The 16,518-nt window shown below is 46.2% G+C and overlaps 5 protein-coding genes across 5 annotated transcripts; 2 read left to right on the forward strand and 3 right to left on the reverse strand.

Moving 5' to 3' along the window:
• Window positions 1–472: 472 nt before the first annotated feature.
• N7478_008074 (uncharacterized protein) lies at window positions 473–3,877 on the reverse strand (the record flags this gene model as incomplete). Its single annotated transcript, XM_056924288.1, has 1 exon — window positions 473–3,877. One exon carries the CDS (start codon window positions 3,875–3,877, stop codon window positions 473–475), a length of 3,405 nt encoding a protein of 1,134 aa, XP_056777014.1.
• A 1,099-nt stretch (window positions 3,878–4,976) lies between these two features.
• Window positions 4,977–5,886, forward strand: N7478_008075 (40S ribosomal protein uS13; the record flags this gene model as incomplete). The annotated part of the gene is made up of 3 exons (XM_056924289.1): window positions 4,977–4,980; window positions 5,125–5,290; window positions 5,589–5,886. The coding sequence occupies 3 exons, from the start codon at window positions 4,977–4,979 to the stop codon at window positions 5,884–5,886; spliced, it is 468 nt and encodes a 155-aa protein (XP_056777015.1).
• An 888-nt stretch (window positions 5,887–6,774) lies between these two features.
• Window positions 6,775–8,490, reverse strand: cp3 (carboxypeptidase C PRC1; the record flags this gene model as incomplete). Its single annotated transcript, XM_056924290.1, has 2 exons — window positions 6,775–7,940; window positions 8,004–8,490. The coding sequence occupies 2 exons, from the start codon at window positions 8,488–8,490 to the stop codon at window positions 6,775–6,777; spliced, it is 1,653 nt and encodes a 550-aa protein (XP_056777016.1).
• A 588-nt stretch (window positions 8,491–9,078) lies between these two features.
• N7478_008077 (guanine nucleotide exchange factor SDO1) lies at window positions 9,079–10,143 on the forward strand (the record flags this gene model as incomplete). Its single annotated transcript, XM_056924291.1, has 2 exons — window positions 9,079–9,145; window positions 9,215–10,143. 2 exons carry the CDS (start codon window positions 9,079–9,081, stop codon window positions 10,141–10,143), a joined length of 996 nt encoding a protein of 331 aa, XP_056777017.1.
• Window positions 10,144–10,839: 696 nt separating this feature from the next.
• N7478_008078 (tryptophan synthase) lies at window positions 10,840–12,402 on the reverse strand (the record flags this gene model as incomplete). The annotated part of the gene is made up of 1 exon (XM_056924292.1): window positions 10,840–12,402. The coding sequence occupies one exon, from the start codon at window positions 12,400–12,402 to the stop codon at window positions 10,840–10,842; it is 1,563 nt and encodes a 520-aa protein (XP_056777018.1).
• Between the last annotated feature and the right edge of the window lie 4,116 nt (window positions 12,403–16,518).

Here is a 16,518-nt window from a genome sequence, read left to right on the forward strand (position 1 = left end):
CATGTCGGAGCCATTTTCCAGCGAGTTTTCCGTGGGATTCATTCACAAGGTTTTATTAATACGTTGCGTAGCCGAGAAGCATAGTATAAGCATAAGTACAGGAATTTATTCATATAAAGCATAAAACATTCAAATCGTCAATTACTCAATAGATACTACGCAAAGCAAATACTAGTATAATTAAATCACACTATTCACTCTTTCTTCTTTCCGTTCTCATCTCTCTCCATCAAGTCCGAGGCTGTTAATGTTGCATCCCCGACCCAGAAGGCCCCTGCTCCAATGTCTCCGAAAACCGCGCCGTCTTTGGAGCTGCTCGAACCAGTGGGCTTCGAAGGGCCCCGCGCAGAGGACTGATTGGTGATACTAATGTGGAACGAATCGAGTTCTCACTTTTGTTGGCCGCAATGCTTGTTGGTTGACGTGGAGAAGCATCATTTTTACCGGGTTCTGATTTCGAACCTAAGATGCTTTAATAATGAGTTTGGGACAGAGTACTAATATGAGTAGAAATAAAATAAATACCTTTATCTTTAGCCGATTTTGATTTGGAGACTCGCAATGGACTCGGATTTGTAGTCGTCTTCTTAATCTTCTTCTTCTCCTTCTCCTTACTTGTACTCTTCTTTTCTCCACTTGATTTCTTTGGTATTTGGCCATTATCTTGCTTATCATTTGACTTCTTCGTCTTATCCGTACTATCTTCGGCTGAATCATTGCTTCTTGTATTTCTATCATTCGACCTAGCTGAATGAATCCTGGGAGAAGGGGAAGTCGTCGTTCGGGGGGAAGGATTTCCACCTCTGCTTCCCCTGTATGAAGTCACCTCAGGAGTCCCCCTACTCACGCTTGAGGGCGGAGAAGGAAAGTTCGAGGTTGAGCTGACAGCAGGTACCAGGCTGCCCCTCCATGTCTTCATGCTATCATCGTCTGCCTTGGCCTTTTCCTTTTTCTTTTTAGAGTCTTTAGTCTTCTTCTTTTGGCGCTTGGCATGTTCATCTGCCATATGGCCCTTCAATTCAGATCTTGTCTTCCTTTTCTTATCCTTGATCTCTTCCTCGACTTGCTTCACGGTGTCCATTTCTTCGTTTGTTTTCTTCCGGCGCTTAGCCTCCTCTTTCTCCTTTCTAGGTAGAGCTCTTTTGCGCCTGGTTTCAGCTCCCTCTTTCTTATCTTTCTTCTTCATAATTTCTTGGCTCTCGGCACGACGCTCTTTCACGTTCGGACTGGTCGGGCTTTTTATAACGCGATTGTTATCAGGACTCTTAGATAAGACAGATGGTGTACGTCGAGGACTATAGGGATAATATCTGCTTTTCGGACTCTCTTGATAAATCTCCGAAGAGCGACGACCAGGTCTATCGAAGGAATCAGGCCTTGCGCCACCGAAGCCATATGGCGTTCGATTTGGACCCATTGGCGTTACCTCCGTACCGAATGGTATATCATCCCAACCAAAAGGCCTTCCCCATCCATTTGGCTTCAGAGGCCTATTAGGACTAGGCCAGTGATCAAAGGGCTTTGCCGGGCTCGTATGACGACTGTTTGGTACAGTATGGGAAGGCTCAGAACGTGGAAGCATTGGGAAGTTAAGAGCACCATGATCACCTGGCACACCATTCGGCCAGAGTTCAGGAAGATGTGAAAGGCTACCCGGAGTGTCCAGAATGCCATCAAACAAATTTGTGTATTCCTCGGGCATTACATTACCATCAACTGGTGGCCATATATTTGCCAGGTTCTCGTATGTCTGCCCCTGGAGCATTTCTTGGTCGGATTCATCCCCATCCTCATCCTCATCATCACCTTCTTCCAAAACTTCATCGAAAATATGAGCAGCGATAAGCCGTTTCTCATTGACCAAGCTGTCCATAAAGCGGAACGAGGGATCATCCGTGTTGGCCGCAATCCGGTGGTCCCAAGGACTGTGTCTATCTAGTACAGGATATCCAGCTTTCACTATTGACTCAAGATTCTGAACAGTGATCACGGCGCTTTGTAGCATAACCTCAGGAGGATTCATGACACGCTCATAGGCTCCGATCAAAAATCCGATCGTTGTCCAATCGGGTGGAACACGCTCGGTCTCATGCGTTGGCTGAATTCCACCAAAAAACGCACCTCCACTTACTTGGTCATCGAACATGGCAACCTCAAAACGCTCCTTATTACCTCTCTCCTGATCTGACCAGTAAAGTCGCACATGGTCGTCTTGATGATAAACACCTCCCAGCCAACGATAAGTAGCTACTTTATCTTCCCCGGTTGGATCAATATATCGAAAGCGAACATCGCTCGTATGATTAATGATACGAGCACGTACACCCGCATAATTTGAAACAATCATTCGTGGTGGAAGTTCATGAATTCTTGTTTCCCATTGATCTTGACGTGCACCACACTGTGGACAATCACCCAACCTCTTCTTATATAAAGTTCTTTCGATCAATTCCTGCAGCCACACGCCATCCCTATCACTGTCTTGCATTGCAGGCAACACACAGTTAGCGTACTTATTTACCTCCGCCACCTGCATGTTGGTACAAGGGCACGCGTTGTAAATATCTGTAAAACGGAAGTAAAATTGTGCCATATTTCTTGTGGACTCTGCCCAAACAGCCCAAACAGGACAAGACTCAGTCATTTTGATAGAGGGGTAAATGTTACAGAGCTTCTGTCTGAACATGTCTCGGATTTGTATATTTTGTTGCGGCTCAAGCGCATCCCAGTTGGTATTTGTGACCTCAATAAAAGCGTGTTCCAGATCAGTCAGATCGAGAAATCGCGGGCTTTCACGATCTATTCTTGTGCATCCAGCCTGGAGTAAGGAGCCTAACATAATGACACAATCTATGGCACAGGATTTATTACTCCAGATCGGTCCGCGGCCTCGGTATGGATAAAGACAGGTAGATTTTCGATCAAATTCAAGTGTAGAGGGATTAAGTCTGAGATGCGAATAAGCTGGATAGGCATGAAGTTGAACTTGCTTCAGGTCCGCCTCTGAATTGGCAGTCCCGTATGGAGGTTTGTCAGCTTTTGCCGGGGCATCAGGAGATCGTTCCAGATGCCTGTATGTGAAGTGCACAATAGCCCTTTCCAGAGATTCTGTGAGAGGCTGGTAATTGAAAGGAAATTGAGGAGCCTCAATGACAGGGGAAATACCACGTGGCGTGAAAGCTCTCGCAGCGTTGGGGTCCGGTGTTACGGGTCGGATCATGATATCTCTCTTCTTTTTTTGTGGTGATTCCGGCACTGGTACTTTTGGCATCGGACCTTCCATAGAAAATGCATGTCTTATCTGCGGTAACGTTGGTACAACCACCATTATTGGCAAAAGATATCGCTCAATATCAATATCAGCGACATGCCAAGCTGCATCATTAGGTCGCAAATAACCCGGACACACAGGTCTATAAGGATCCGGTCTCACTGGATGAAGCCGGCTAATCGGCCCAACGTCCTCTTCATGATAATCCCATTTTATAAGGCGGGGACCACTGTCTCGTTGCAAATTGTATAGATCAGCGAAGAATTTTGGATGGAATTTCTTCGGCACATAGTAATGGTACTTCCATACAGCTCGCATAATCAGCAACTTGGTCGGGCTTTTCTCCTCTGTCCAGTGAATTCCCCATAACTGCAAATGAGCCATCGTCTGTAAAGCGGAGAATTTGTGGTTTCTACCCTCGACCTTGTCGAATGGTTTTTCAAGAAACACCCAATCATCTGGAGGATCGTCGAGTTGCGTTAAGTCGAAACGGTACCTGGGTCCAGGAGGAAGATCGAGCGTTGCCAGTACTTTGGCAAAGTGCTCTTTCTTATTATTTTGAAAATAGACTTTTTTGGGAGAAGCAAAATCAATGTCCGGAATCATCTTGGCGTATTGGTCTGTGTATAGTCTGTTGTAGGAAGATTTGTAGGACAAGAGAAGATATTGGTTTACAAGTAGGTGTAACGGCGTTAAAGAGCCAAAGTCGTTGGTAGTATTTCAAAAAGAAGAGAAAGGCCACTTGACAAGCATAATTCGAAATGAAAAGGTTCTGCGAGGAATTACATTCCTTTATGTGACGGAGAAGGGGTCTCTTCCAAACAATACGCCTTAGGTCGAAGACAAAGAAGAAAACCACACAACTCGAGAACCGAAAGACTTGGAATACCATGACAAAGTATAGGTTTCTGGTAATGCGTTTCTAAAATTGGCACTTCAGAATCATTCACAAGGTCATGAAAGAGGACCATTCTCCGTGGCTTTGATCTCAAGCCACGACTGACATGGAGATGGAATTCAATAGAAGTGGTTTCATTTAAGATAACTTTTCATAGCTCTACTTCAATGAGAACAAAGAGAAAGCCTTGGATGATCTTGTGGGCTTCACTCACATCGGATACCAATGCCAGAGGGACAAGTATTTCCAGGTTGTACATGTTGATATTGCCAACATGTTGTCGATCCTAAGTCGGGTCTGGGTTATGAGGTTATGAAAATCGTGGAAATATGTCAGACTCCGCGGTAGAACATGCATTGTTATTAGTGCCTTAAAATTATCATAGAATGATCCTTCAAGTTCTACAGCCTTTTGGTGATCAAAGGATGCTGTCGAGGAAAGAAGAGTTGGATCATAGTTGCTCAAAGGAACCTTAAAGCGTGAACGAGGAATAACCGTGGAACCACATCGATGTTAAATACCAGTATTACACGCAATTAAATTTGTGTGCAATATACAATCTTACAATCCTGCAATACAGACCAAATCACGTGTAGAATCATGTGATCGGCTCATTGATCACCTAATCAAATCCACCCAAATACGTACTAGCGTCAATCAAGCGAGAAGTCACACACAACCAATACCAAATACGGTTAGCGTTCCAATTACCCGATCCCACAACGGACAGCAAAGTAACTCGAGACTTCCTCCTCTCCATCCCTTTGTCGACAAGTCATCGCGAGAGTTCGCGCCAATTCGCCCATCATGTGTACGTTCTCTATCCCACGCCCGCACCGAATCCTATGAAATGCAACATACACCACAACCCTTATTGCTGGAATTTTGAAGAATAGCGACGACGATAATGAAAAAAGGGAATAATTGAGCTAACCTGTTCTCTTTTCTCTCTCAGCGCTCGTGTCCGGCGAGAAGACGAACTTCCAGTACATTCTGCGTTTGCTCAACACCAACGTCGATGGCAAGCAGAAGATCATGTACGCCTTGACCCAGATCAAGGGTGTTGGTCGTCGTTACTCCAACCTGGTCTGCAAGAAGGCCGATGTCGATCTCAGCAAGCGGTACGTTCGAAATATATCACAACACTGGCGAAAATACTCTGCAATGTTCTCGACTTGAATTTTGAATGCAATGGGATGGAATGAATGAACGCACGAACGAACGAATGAATTATTGGCAACGGGGAACGGATACTCGTGAAACACCACGTTCTTCAAAATTCATTATGGAAGAGGGGGAACGCACAACAAAACATTCAAACTCAACCCCGCTTCATATTCAAGAATAGGACATTGCAGAGTCCTAAGTCAATCTTTAAAATCGTTACTCTACAGAAATGCTGACGGATTCTATACACAGTGCTGGTGAGCTCACCACCGAAGAGCTGGAGCGTATCGTCACCATTCTCCAGACCCCCACCCAGTACAAGATCCCTACCTGGTTCTTGAACAGACAGCGCGACATCACCGACGGCAAGGACCACCAGGTGGTTTCCAACGGTCTTGACAGCAAGCTCCGTGAGGATCTCGAGCGCCTCAAGAAGATCCGCTCCCACCGCGGTCTCCGTCACTACTGGGGTCTCCGTGTCCGTGGTCAGCACACCAAGACCACTGGCCGTCGTGGACGCACCGTCGGTGTGTCCAAGAAGAAGGGCTAAACAATTCGTCTTGTCACTTTTTCTGGGGGCTTTTTTTGGAGGGATTCCTTATTTGTCGGTGTGTTTTCTATGGGCATCTGTGGGATCTTTTTTTCCCCGCTGGCTATTAGGTGTGAAGCCAGTTTTAAAAATTGAAAATGAATCATACCAAATGAAATGACCGATTGATTTTTTATTTTCTTTGCGTATGTTGGTGGGCTTCTAATGCCTTGTCTCTTGTCTGTAGTTTTGGTAGTAGCTTGGTGTGAAGGTCGAAACTCAATCATTTCACCCTTAACATGCGTAGATCTTGCATCTTGTGTTACATCTCGTGTGTAATCATGCTTAGCCTTGTAATTGCTACTGCTCCACCTAGTACTTATCTTGCTGTGTCGGTGGGGTCGACGACTTCAACCAACGTCCTACAAAATTGAATTTCCTCGTGATCTTTGGCTCTATCTAGTTCACAGAAATATTCTCCTTCCTTAATGTCTTCTACCAAAGAAACTTGACGAAGCTTTCCAGAACCTCTCAAGTGTCTAAAGCATTGGAAGTACGTCTCTGACGATTTTCAAAAGCCACAAAGAACTTGAGATGTTTTTTTTAGTTGAGAATTGCTACTTGTAATACATTAAGGGCCTAAGTTAGTGGTATAGGTAGATATGTGATTAAAATAGGCATGCATTTGCAATATCTGAGCGCGTATATACTTGGCATTAATCAAGCCGCGACGGCAAGACCAGAGAAACTGCAAATCAAATCGACTCTAATTGAAACTCCATCAGACTCTGCGTAGTTGCACATTGTACGTGAAAATGGTCTAGACCAAGATATTCAAAGCAGATAGGAAGGGAAGCAAAAATTCAATGCAGATAAGGTAATCGTCTGGTAATAAGACCGTCAAGGCCCTTAGAACCACTCACCACCGAGCCAGCGGTTGAAGAACTCCAAGCTAGACTCAGGTTGGTCCATGGGAACCATGTGGCCAGCGCCATACAGACGCATGAAGGTGAAGTTACCGTGGGACTTGATTTGACCGATCTTCTTGCCCTTGTGCTCTTGCTGCTCAATGACAAGATCCTCCAGCTCAAGGGAGGCGTACTCCTGCTGACCAGGCCACTCAAGAGCCTCGGTCCAGGCCTTGTTACCAAGCCAGTTGCAGATGAAGTCAGCATCACCGGCATAGATGAGGACGGGGATCTGCTCGAGAATACCAGGGACAAGACGGTGGTAGGGCTTCATCCAGTCACCGTGGAAGAGGAAGTCACGGTTAATGTCCATGTTGCAGCTTTCGTAGCCATCGGTCTCGGCACCGAGGGCATCGCGCACACTCTTCTGGTTGAGGTACTCGCTCACGTAGCCCATGTCTGGGTAGCACAAGTTGCTAGGGTCCTCACACTTGCCGCGAACATCGTAGACATTCTGGCCGGTCTGCTGGTATGGGGCCATCATAACATTGTTACAGTAGATTGAGGCAGGGACACAGATCCATGCACTCTCGGAGTTGTAGCAAGACTCAATCATGGACTGGCAACGAGGAAGGGCATTGTCCATAGACCGGCAGGAGCTCTCATCCAGAACAGCTGGGTATCCACCCTCACCACAGGCCATTGGGCGGTAGTACTCGTACTGGGTTAGGCCATCAGTCAAACCGTTACCAATGAGCACGGACTTGAGGTTGATATTGCGGTCCTTGTGAGAGAGAATTTCCGATGCAAAAACAGGGATGTAGTGGCCGGCATAGGACTCGCCAGCAATGTGGAAGTCCTGCTTAGCATACTCGGGGAAGTTCTTGAAGAACAGGGAGAGAAGGGCGTAAACGTCCTTGCCTGCGGCCACAGTGTCGGTGACGGGTGAGCCACTGTAGGAGTAACCAACGTTGACGGGCTGGTCCAGGAAGATCACGGAAGCATTGGAGTTCCAGGCAAATTCATTGTAGACGGTTTCGATCTTCTTGTTGATGGAGCTAGGTCCAAGCTCCACGAACAGACCAGTCAGGGAAGAGCAACCGGGACCACCGTTCAGCCAAAGGACAACGGGGTCATTTGCAGGGTCGTTGCGAGACTCGAAGAACCCTGTAAGATAACTTTGTAAGTAAAATGAATATGAGAGCTAAGCTTGGTTCAGATAAAGCTTACAGTAGAACAAGTGCTTATCGTTATCGTTATCATCCAGATAACCGCTGTACTGTTTGACACCAGGGTCAATGCCCAGAGCGCTGGGGTCGACCTTCTTCACACGAAGATCATAGGCTTCGAGCTTTCCGCCAACTTCGCGGTGCTTCTCGCCATCGGTACCTTCGACCCAGATCTTCTGCAAGTCAGCGCCACGAACAACCTGGTCCCAGTGGGAATCCGGTCGGCGGGTGTGCTTCTTGGGGAGCGACAGCATGGGACTGTGGTCCATATGAGGGAAAAGGTTGGAGACCTCCTCCCACATTTCACCAGCCTCATTAGAGAGGGTCTTCAAATGATCCTGGAGCTTCTGAAGGGGCTTCGAGAGGATATCCTCAGCTTCCGAAGCCACGGCCTCCTTGTGCTCATACAGGCCGTTCATGACTTGCTGCACGGGTGGGACAGCCGCCGAAGCAGCTCCCACCAGCAAAGTGGCAGGGAGAAGTCTCATTCTGAATGATTCGTGATGAGAAAGAAAGTAAAGATGATGTTAATGATAGCTTGTTTGACAGTGGGTACCGGAGGGTCTAGGCGGTTGCTTATCAGTACATGTGCTCATCAAAAACAATCGTCAAGCTCAAAGTGAAGGGAAGGGGTATGAATAGAACTTACAGGAACCGGGATACCCAATAAGAATGGAAAATGATAAGAAAAACGGTTAGGTGATGACAGTGACAGGGACCTGTACTCTCGTGAGGAGAAGAGAGGGGGGGACCCTTGGAGGAGAGATAGGAACGATGCGGACCTGACCGTGGCTGACTCATCTGGACTCATGACGGAGTCTGTTTGCGGGGGCGGGGATCACGTGCAGCCAACCGATCTGCGCCTTTGCAATTTTTGGTTCGTCATTTCGGCCAGAAACAAGCTGAATGTATACCTCGTCACTCGTTCTTGGACTCACTTTAGATTTACGACACGGAATATATTGAAAAACCGGCTTTTCGCTTCTCTCTCTCTGTCTCTATTTTTGGCCTGAACCTTATCCTCTCTACGTTTTTATCTCGAATTTTGAAGCCCGCGCCTTGCGGCTTCCCTCGCCATGCCGATTAACCAACCCTCCAACCAAATCAAATTCACAAATGTGTCTATTGTTCGACTAAAGAAGGGTGAGCGCAAGATAACTTATTATGTGTTCAGAAGATCCTCTGTGAACTGACCTATCATTTGGGAAACAGGCAAAAAACGTTTCGAACTCGCCTGCTATAAGAACAAATTACTAGAATACCGATCCGGCGCCGAAAAAGACTTGGATAACGTCCTCCAAGTTCCTACAGTTTTTCTCTCCGTATCAAAAGCCCAGACAGCTCCCACAGCCGAACTCGCCAAGTCTTTCGGTGCCGACACACCCCGCGATGAGATCCTGCAAGAAATTCTTCGCAAAGGAGAAGTGCAAGTAGGCGAGCGAGAGCGCAAGGATATCATCGAGCGAGTAGAAAAGGAGGTACTAGATATTGTATCTGGTCGACTAGTGGACCCAACGACCAAGCGCGTTTATACATCCGGCATGATCTCGAAGGCACTGGATCAACTGAGTTCAGCCAGTGGACAACAAAATACAGACGGGCCTAGCGCAGGCGAAGATCAAGTCAAGAAGCCTCTATGGTCTGGTGTTTCTTCGAATAAACCTGCAAAGAGTCAGGCGTTAGATGCTATGAAGGCTCTCATTGCGTGGCAGCCGATTCCTGTGATGCGCGCGCGAATGCGTCTGCGTGTGACTTGTCCAGTTTCTCTTCTGAAGCAGTCTGTTAAGGCTGCACCCAGTGCGGCTGCTGCTAAGGAGAAGGAGGCACCCTCTGGTGGATCAAAATCCAACAAGAAGGGTAAGGGTTCGAAGAAGTCTGCTAAGCGGGGAGATGATTCGGATGCTGAGGCTGGAGACTCTGCTGGTGAGAGTGCTCCTAAGGCCCCGGGTACCGTTAAAGACAAGATTATGGGTTACATTGAGTCAGTGGAGTCACAAGAAGTCGTTGGAGGAGACGAGTGGGAGATTGTTGGATTCGCTGAGCCGGGGGCCTTCAAGGGACTAAACGAGTTCGTGGGCAACGAAACCCGAGGAAGAGGACGAGTTGAGGTCTTGGACATGTCGGTGAAACATGAGGATTGATTTGGCCTCGGGAACCTGCATAGACTACGCCAAGCATTATGTACATGACGAACCATGCCCAATGATTGATGATCTCGCTAGAAAAGCAAATAAAAAAAAGTTTCTCTGTTGAATTGTTGAAATAAGTTTCAATAATGCCAGTCTGATTGATGTTTAGGTATTTTCTATACCATTATGAACATCAATAGTCTTTATCTCGTATCTTGATTCCTGAATGAGGGGTTTCGTATTGCACGCATGCAAGGTGATGTTCATGCATAGTCGGGTACCTAAAGGGACAAGATAGACACCCACTATCCTCGGGTGATCTCCAGCGGTTAGATACTAGTGGCGAACGGACTACAGAGTGTCGAATTTATGTACGAAGTAGCAGACACTTGCATCACTGATGTCCAAGTAGATCAATTCGTATAGATATACCTTATGGTCCAACTAATGAGGGCATCACTCCCAAAATGAACATCAAATCAAATCGAATCAAATCACAATACTAACAGAAAACGCCCGGGTATCCTCAAGCAAACCTTCCAAAACAAAAACAAAAACAAAAACAAACAACGCTAAAGAAAGAAAAAGAAAAGACCAAAATTGAGAGAATTGAGTCCTTCCCAAAACAAACAACAAATAAGTCAAGCGGGGAATACCAAGTCACCCTAATGCAAACCCCTCATTCTTCCTGCCTTCAGCAAGCCATCGTCAAACATCCAATCCACGAGGACCAATCGAATCACAGCCCGTAACCAACAGAACAACATTCTTGCCAGCCCCAAGTTCCTTCGCAAGATCAATGGCTATTCCTACCGCGTGACTCGAATCCAGACCAGGCAGGATACCCTCGTGGTGCTGCAAGATTTTGAACCCATCCAGGGCATCCGCATCAGTAGCCGTTCGAATGTCAACACGACCACAATCCTTCCAATGAGCCACCTCAGGGCCCACAGTAGAGAGATTGAGGTCCGGCGAGATAGAATGCGAATCAAGGATTTGACCATCTTCACTCTGAAGCATCAATGTGCGCGCCCCCTGAAGCACACCGACCTCCCCATCCAATAAAACAGCGGCCTGGGCAGCCTGTACACCAATCAACCTAATAGAGGGATCCCGAAGAAAGGGCCTGAATAATCCCACGGCGCCATTCCCGCTACCAACGGCAGTGACGACAGCATCAGGACCACAACCAGCCGCCTCGTGCATCTGGACCGCAACCTCCTCACCTAGAAGAGCCTGGAACGTGCGCGTCAGGGTTGGGAGAGGAGAAGGACCCACCGGTCCTCCCATGAGGTAGTAAGCAGACTCGTAGTTGCATACTGAATAGCGGAGGGCTTCAGTAGTTGCAGCTCGCAGCGAACCCATACTAGAGGGGGTTCGTGCAGTCAAGACCTTAGCCCCGAGCATTCTCATTTCGAGAACATCTTCTTCCTGGGCTAAGGCGTCGTCGGCGCCCATGAGGACCACGCAGCGGAGACCCATACGCGCGCACATGGCAGCAGTAAAATTACCATGCTTGGCAGCTGCACAGTCGGTTACTATTTCTGTGAAGCCCATACGACGAGCGAGTAGAAGTTGGCCGATGATAGTGCGTGATTTGTGAGTTCCGTATTCATTTTGATCTTCGCGCTTTAACCAGATATTTGCACCGCCTGCCCAGGATGTGAGCTTGGAAGCTAGCTGCAGAGAAGTGGGCTGGGCACGCTGGTATGTGGCGAATTCAGACCAGAATGAGGGGTCTGAGACTGTAGTCTCGAAGAATGAGGTCAGATCTGCGAGGAAACCTATGATGGATTCAGGTGCGAACCGGCCCCCATAAGGGCCATAGCCATCGTATGTGATTGGTGGTGGTCTGAGAGTTCCATCTGCCTGCAGGATTGAAATATACGGTAAGTCGCTATCCTGAGATGGTATAGTGCCAGGCAGTTTGGCAAGTGGGCCCGGATGGTGGGAAGCACTCTCAGTGGTCACTGAAGAGGTAGTAATATGCGAATCTGCATCAGATACGAATGTGGAAGAACAAGTGCTGATAGTATCGGTTAATGGAGCGGGAGGAGTTAGAGGACGATTTGGTGCTGGTCTAGATACACTCTTCTCTCGAGAAAGTGCTCTCTCTCGCACCACGCAAGGGACACTGGCACAGTATGTTCTTGCTCTGCGAATGGATCTTAAGCGCGGGATATTGTGTGTGTTATCTGTAGATATCGAAGGTTTGGAAGGGTTGGAATCTTGGTGAGCTGCAAAGCAGAGAAATCGAAGAGCTTTGAACATTGTTGCAGACTGTAGTCCTGAACAATGCAACTAGTAACAAGATACGTCCTGGTGCGTCGAGGAAGTTCAATGGTACATATAGAAGAGCAGAGCCACTTTTGTACTGCTGGTCCTGAACTGAAGACTGCAAATCTCGTCCGTATAAAGATATGCAATAGAAGATGTGCTTCCCACGTGGAAGAGACGGTGAATGAAGTTATACAACAGGATGCAGATGGGACAGCTGACGGGCTTGTGCCTGGCTTAAATACGGTGTGACGATCTGAATGAACTGAATTTCCAATTTCAAGTCTTCAAATTAATAAAATATCCCCGAATTCCCGCACGTTGTCCAATTCATCTGCGTACCTGGGTAATGTCTTCTTCCCGCTCCTATGTCTCTAGCTCCACCGTACTAATTGATGCCGCCTATGGGCTTTTCTCTTATTTTTGGACTTTAATCTATTCAGGCAGTCCTCACGATAACTCTTTACTGTTAGTTCGAACTGCAGATTCTATAGGTTAACCCCCACTCTCTAGTGCGCATGGAGAGGGGAATTAGTACGCAGCTAGAGCAATGTGCAATAACTCAGCAGAATCCTGGCGCCAACGAAACAAACAGCAGAGTCTGCCCAATCTCCGTCCAATGCCGATCATACCGTAGCATTCAAAATGGCACAGCCCGGTATTTTTGGGCAGATCAAGATGGTGTGAAGAACGGAGTTGACATCGTGCTCACGCCTCAGGCCCACCGGTGTCAACTTGAAACGAGTTCCCTCTCCTACTACTATAAACAGTAGAGATATAAATACCAAAATGCGGGTCTTCTATCTACATACGTAAATTATTCATCATGTAAGCATATACGATGTTACATATATACCTTGGAGCCTATCCTGGTCCAACGTAGATCGCCCGGGTACAGCTGAAAGCCTCGCGGGTGAGGCGTAGATGTACCATTGACAAGTCGGGATGACCGATTAGAGCAGGTGTTCCAAGGTTAATTTGATCTCCGTATCGAGAAACACCTCATATTAAAATCACTGTGTAATATTCCAGCTAGTTGAATCTCGACTTTGGGTTTTTGAAAACAATATTCATCAGCTGAGATGGTAATAGCCACATCCTGCACCAATGTGTAACTGGCCATCCCGCCTCATTCGTGTGGCTATGTATACGATCAAGACAGATTATTGAATTCTCATGAACCGGGCTAATTAAATTAAATTTCCACATTTCTCTATCTTGCATCCCCGAACGAAGGCTCCATGGCTTCTAGGGTGCGCCAAGTCATGGGACGGTGTTATAGACTGGGATATTCTACAAATCACCATTTCGAGTCACTATTATAGACTATAGTTACTACTATTATTGTTCACAAAAGCAAGGCACGCAAATAGACCTTTCAGAACTTTACTCACACCTTGCCTGGGCCAGCCTAAGTCACAAATATTGGCCGGTGGTAACAATCTTGGAAGAACCAACCCTCCTACTAGTAAAAAGCTGAATGGACCAACCTGGGAAGAATGATAAAGACATACGGGATGCCCCGTATAACGCATCCAATAAAAACACCCAAATGCATAAAATAAACCCAATTACCTCGCCCTCCACCAACCGTATATTTATAATTTAGCATAAGACCAAACCAGCACAAAAAGAAGAAAAGACCAAAGACCAAAGAACAACCCCACAGCAACCGCCACGCTGCACTGAGCCTGAGCCTGAGCCAAGAAACATGGTAAAGGAGTGAAAACATGGCGGAAATAAAAATAAAATAAATCCAACACAAATAGTTTCAAAGATCTGACCACGAACCAAAAGACCATGCGAGAATCCCCGATACGGCACCCTCCCCGGAAGCAACCCTACCACCCCTGTACGACCTACATCCCAGAGACCCGAGCACAAAGACAAGAGCTGAACTGACCAAAGACACGACGATGATGAACGGGGAGAAGAAGCGATAAACAAAATCGAACAAGGATTATATGCAAGTCTGGATCCCAGCACGCCAAAGCGGAGAATTCACACTAGCCAGCTGGCACCCAAGCGCCGGGGATGAGTCGTCAGCGTCAGCTTGCGCTGTGCATGAGCGAGGCACCACACCACACCACTGCAAATACAAATACAAATACGAGGGGAAAAGAAAGTAAAGAAATGAATAAATCATCTTTCTTCCTTCCAGAAGGATGGCGGCTTATTTCTAGGCTGAGTTCCTTCCACGTGGAACAGCCATAATCTTACCTACCATCTAGATCTCTTGATCTAGCTCTTGATAAAGACTCGGAGTTCAAATCGAGTTTTACTAGCTGTCACATTCTACTAGTACTCGGTGCTTCTCGGTACTGAGTCTTTGCCTCGGACTTTCATCATGAGCGATGCTGTGTATAATAACAGACTCCGCTCATTTAATCCACGACAACTTATCAGTGCGCTTTTTGTGGATCTAAAATTTGTTCTGTGGCTTTCATACAAGATTGCAAAGCAGCTTGTGAAGAGTATAGGTTTGCTACTGCGGTCATTTGTTTGACTTTCAAGATTGGTGTGTTTATATACCCCCAAGTGCTCACTCTTGCCCACCTTGGTAAGTGGTACCTATCTACCTACCTAATACATCCATACTCATATCATCAGTTTTGAACTGACCTTGTACATCATTATTAGACGCCGTGACTTCAAGTTAGCACATTTTGCATTATACTTTCTATTCGCCGCCTTGAATTATCCGAATACCCAAGTCCCTTGTACTTTGTTTGATCGAATATGCGGACAAAGACGACTTTATTTACTCTCAATATCATAACGGACTAATAACGAAGCTCGCCGACGAGGTGGAAATTAACCAGATCATAATGGATCTAAACACTTCACCATAAACATTTCACCATGACTGAATTTGCCGAACAACTCCACAAGAGCTCAAATCAACTACACCAGCTCAAAGTATTCAATTCAAAATTCAAAATGAACCACGAGGGTCGATCCCTAAAAACTGTCTCAAAAAAGCAGTAGAAGGCCACAGCGATACTCTCAGAACAGCCAGCACGACAATTAAAAAAAAAAGGTAATCGATTCTGAGTTTTCAACCTGACACCAAAATAATCCTTAGTACAGTATAACTAATTCATCTGCTTAGTTCCCGAGTATCCCGAGGTAGTGAAATTCAGAATCCAGTATGTTTTTGTTTGTTTTTTTATCAATAGATAACCTGTCCTTTTGTGCCTTAAGTTTAGTCTGAGCAATTGCTAATGTTGATTTCAGGGGAACAAAGCCTCACAAGACCAGTAGGGACAAGACAGATGAACAGAACGTGGTGACGGTCGGTTTCCATATTAAGAAGGGAACCAGGTAGCTATCGATTCATGTCCATGATGATTGGACATGAAAATAATTTTTGCCTCGTGCTGGGAGAGATGTTGCATATCGAAGTACACTGAACTGAGAGTGATGGGATCTTCCTGTAGAGAGTTAGATATTGTATATTGCGATTATTGCAGACTGGATACACCAAATGAAATATAAGAAACGATTCAATCCATTCATCTGGATACTATCTCATGCAGAACTTGAAGACCGACGTATTTACCCGCAACTACCATCCAAGCCAAAAAAGCAATCTGCATGTGATTCTAGGAAGTTCATTTACAAGTTCAAGTCCAAGTCTTACAAGACTGTGTATGGATATTATGCCCTAACCACCATGGGCGATGGCTATTAATAAACCTCGAGCATATAGTAAAGTGATAAAGATCAACATTATAACAAAGTTATATAAAATTGCAGTGACTGTCGTCATTCGAACCTAGGAAATCGTACCAGCCACTCAAAAAATAGGACTTGTGATCTAGAGCGGATCAGGAAGGATCTTTACCCCGTTTGTGCGACGCCGAGCTTTTAGTGATGATCATGTGCGGGGATATTATGCCAGTGCCAGTGCACGCGGGGTTAGGTCTATATGCTCTAGATTTGAGATCTTTTAGATTTATAATATGGATAGGTGGCTATTTGGATTGGTATTGCTTTAGGATATGCTATTTATCTGCTTGGTGGATTGTCGGTCGCAGCCCTGGAGTGGGGGATGAATTGAACATTCAAATTTTACATGCAAATTTTACGATCATTGTTACTATTTCA

The sequence above is a fragment of the Penicillium angulare genome (assembly GCF_028827245.1).
Source record: "Penicillium angulare strain IBT 27051 chromosome Unknown utg000005l_segment0_segment0, whole genome shotgun sequence".
Taxonomy (NCBI): domain Eukaryota; kingdom Fungi; phylum Ascomycota; class Eurotiomycetes; order Eurotiales; family Aspergillaceae; genus Penicillium; species Penicillium angulare.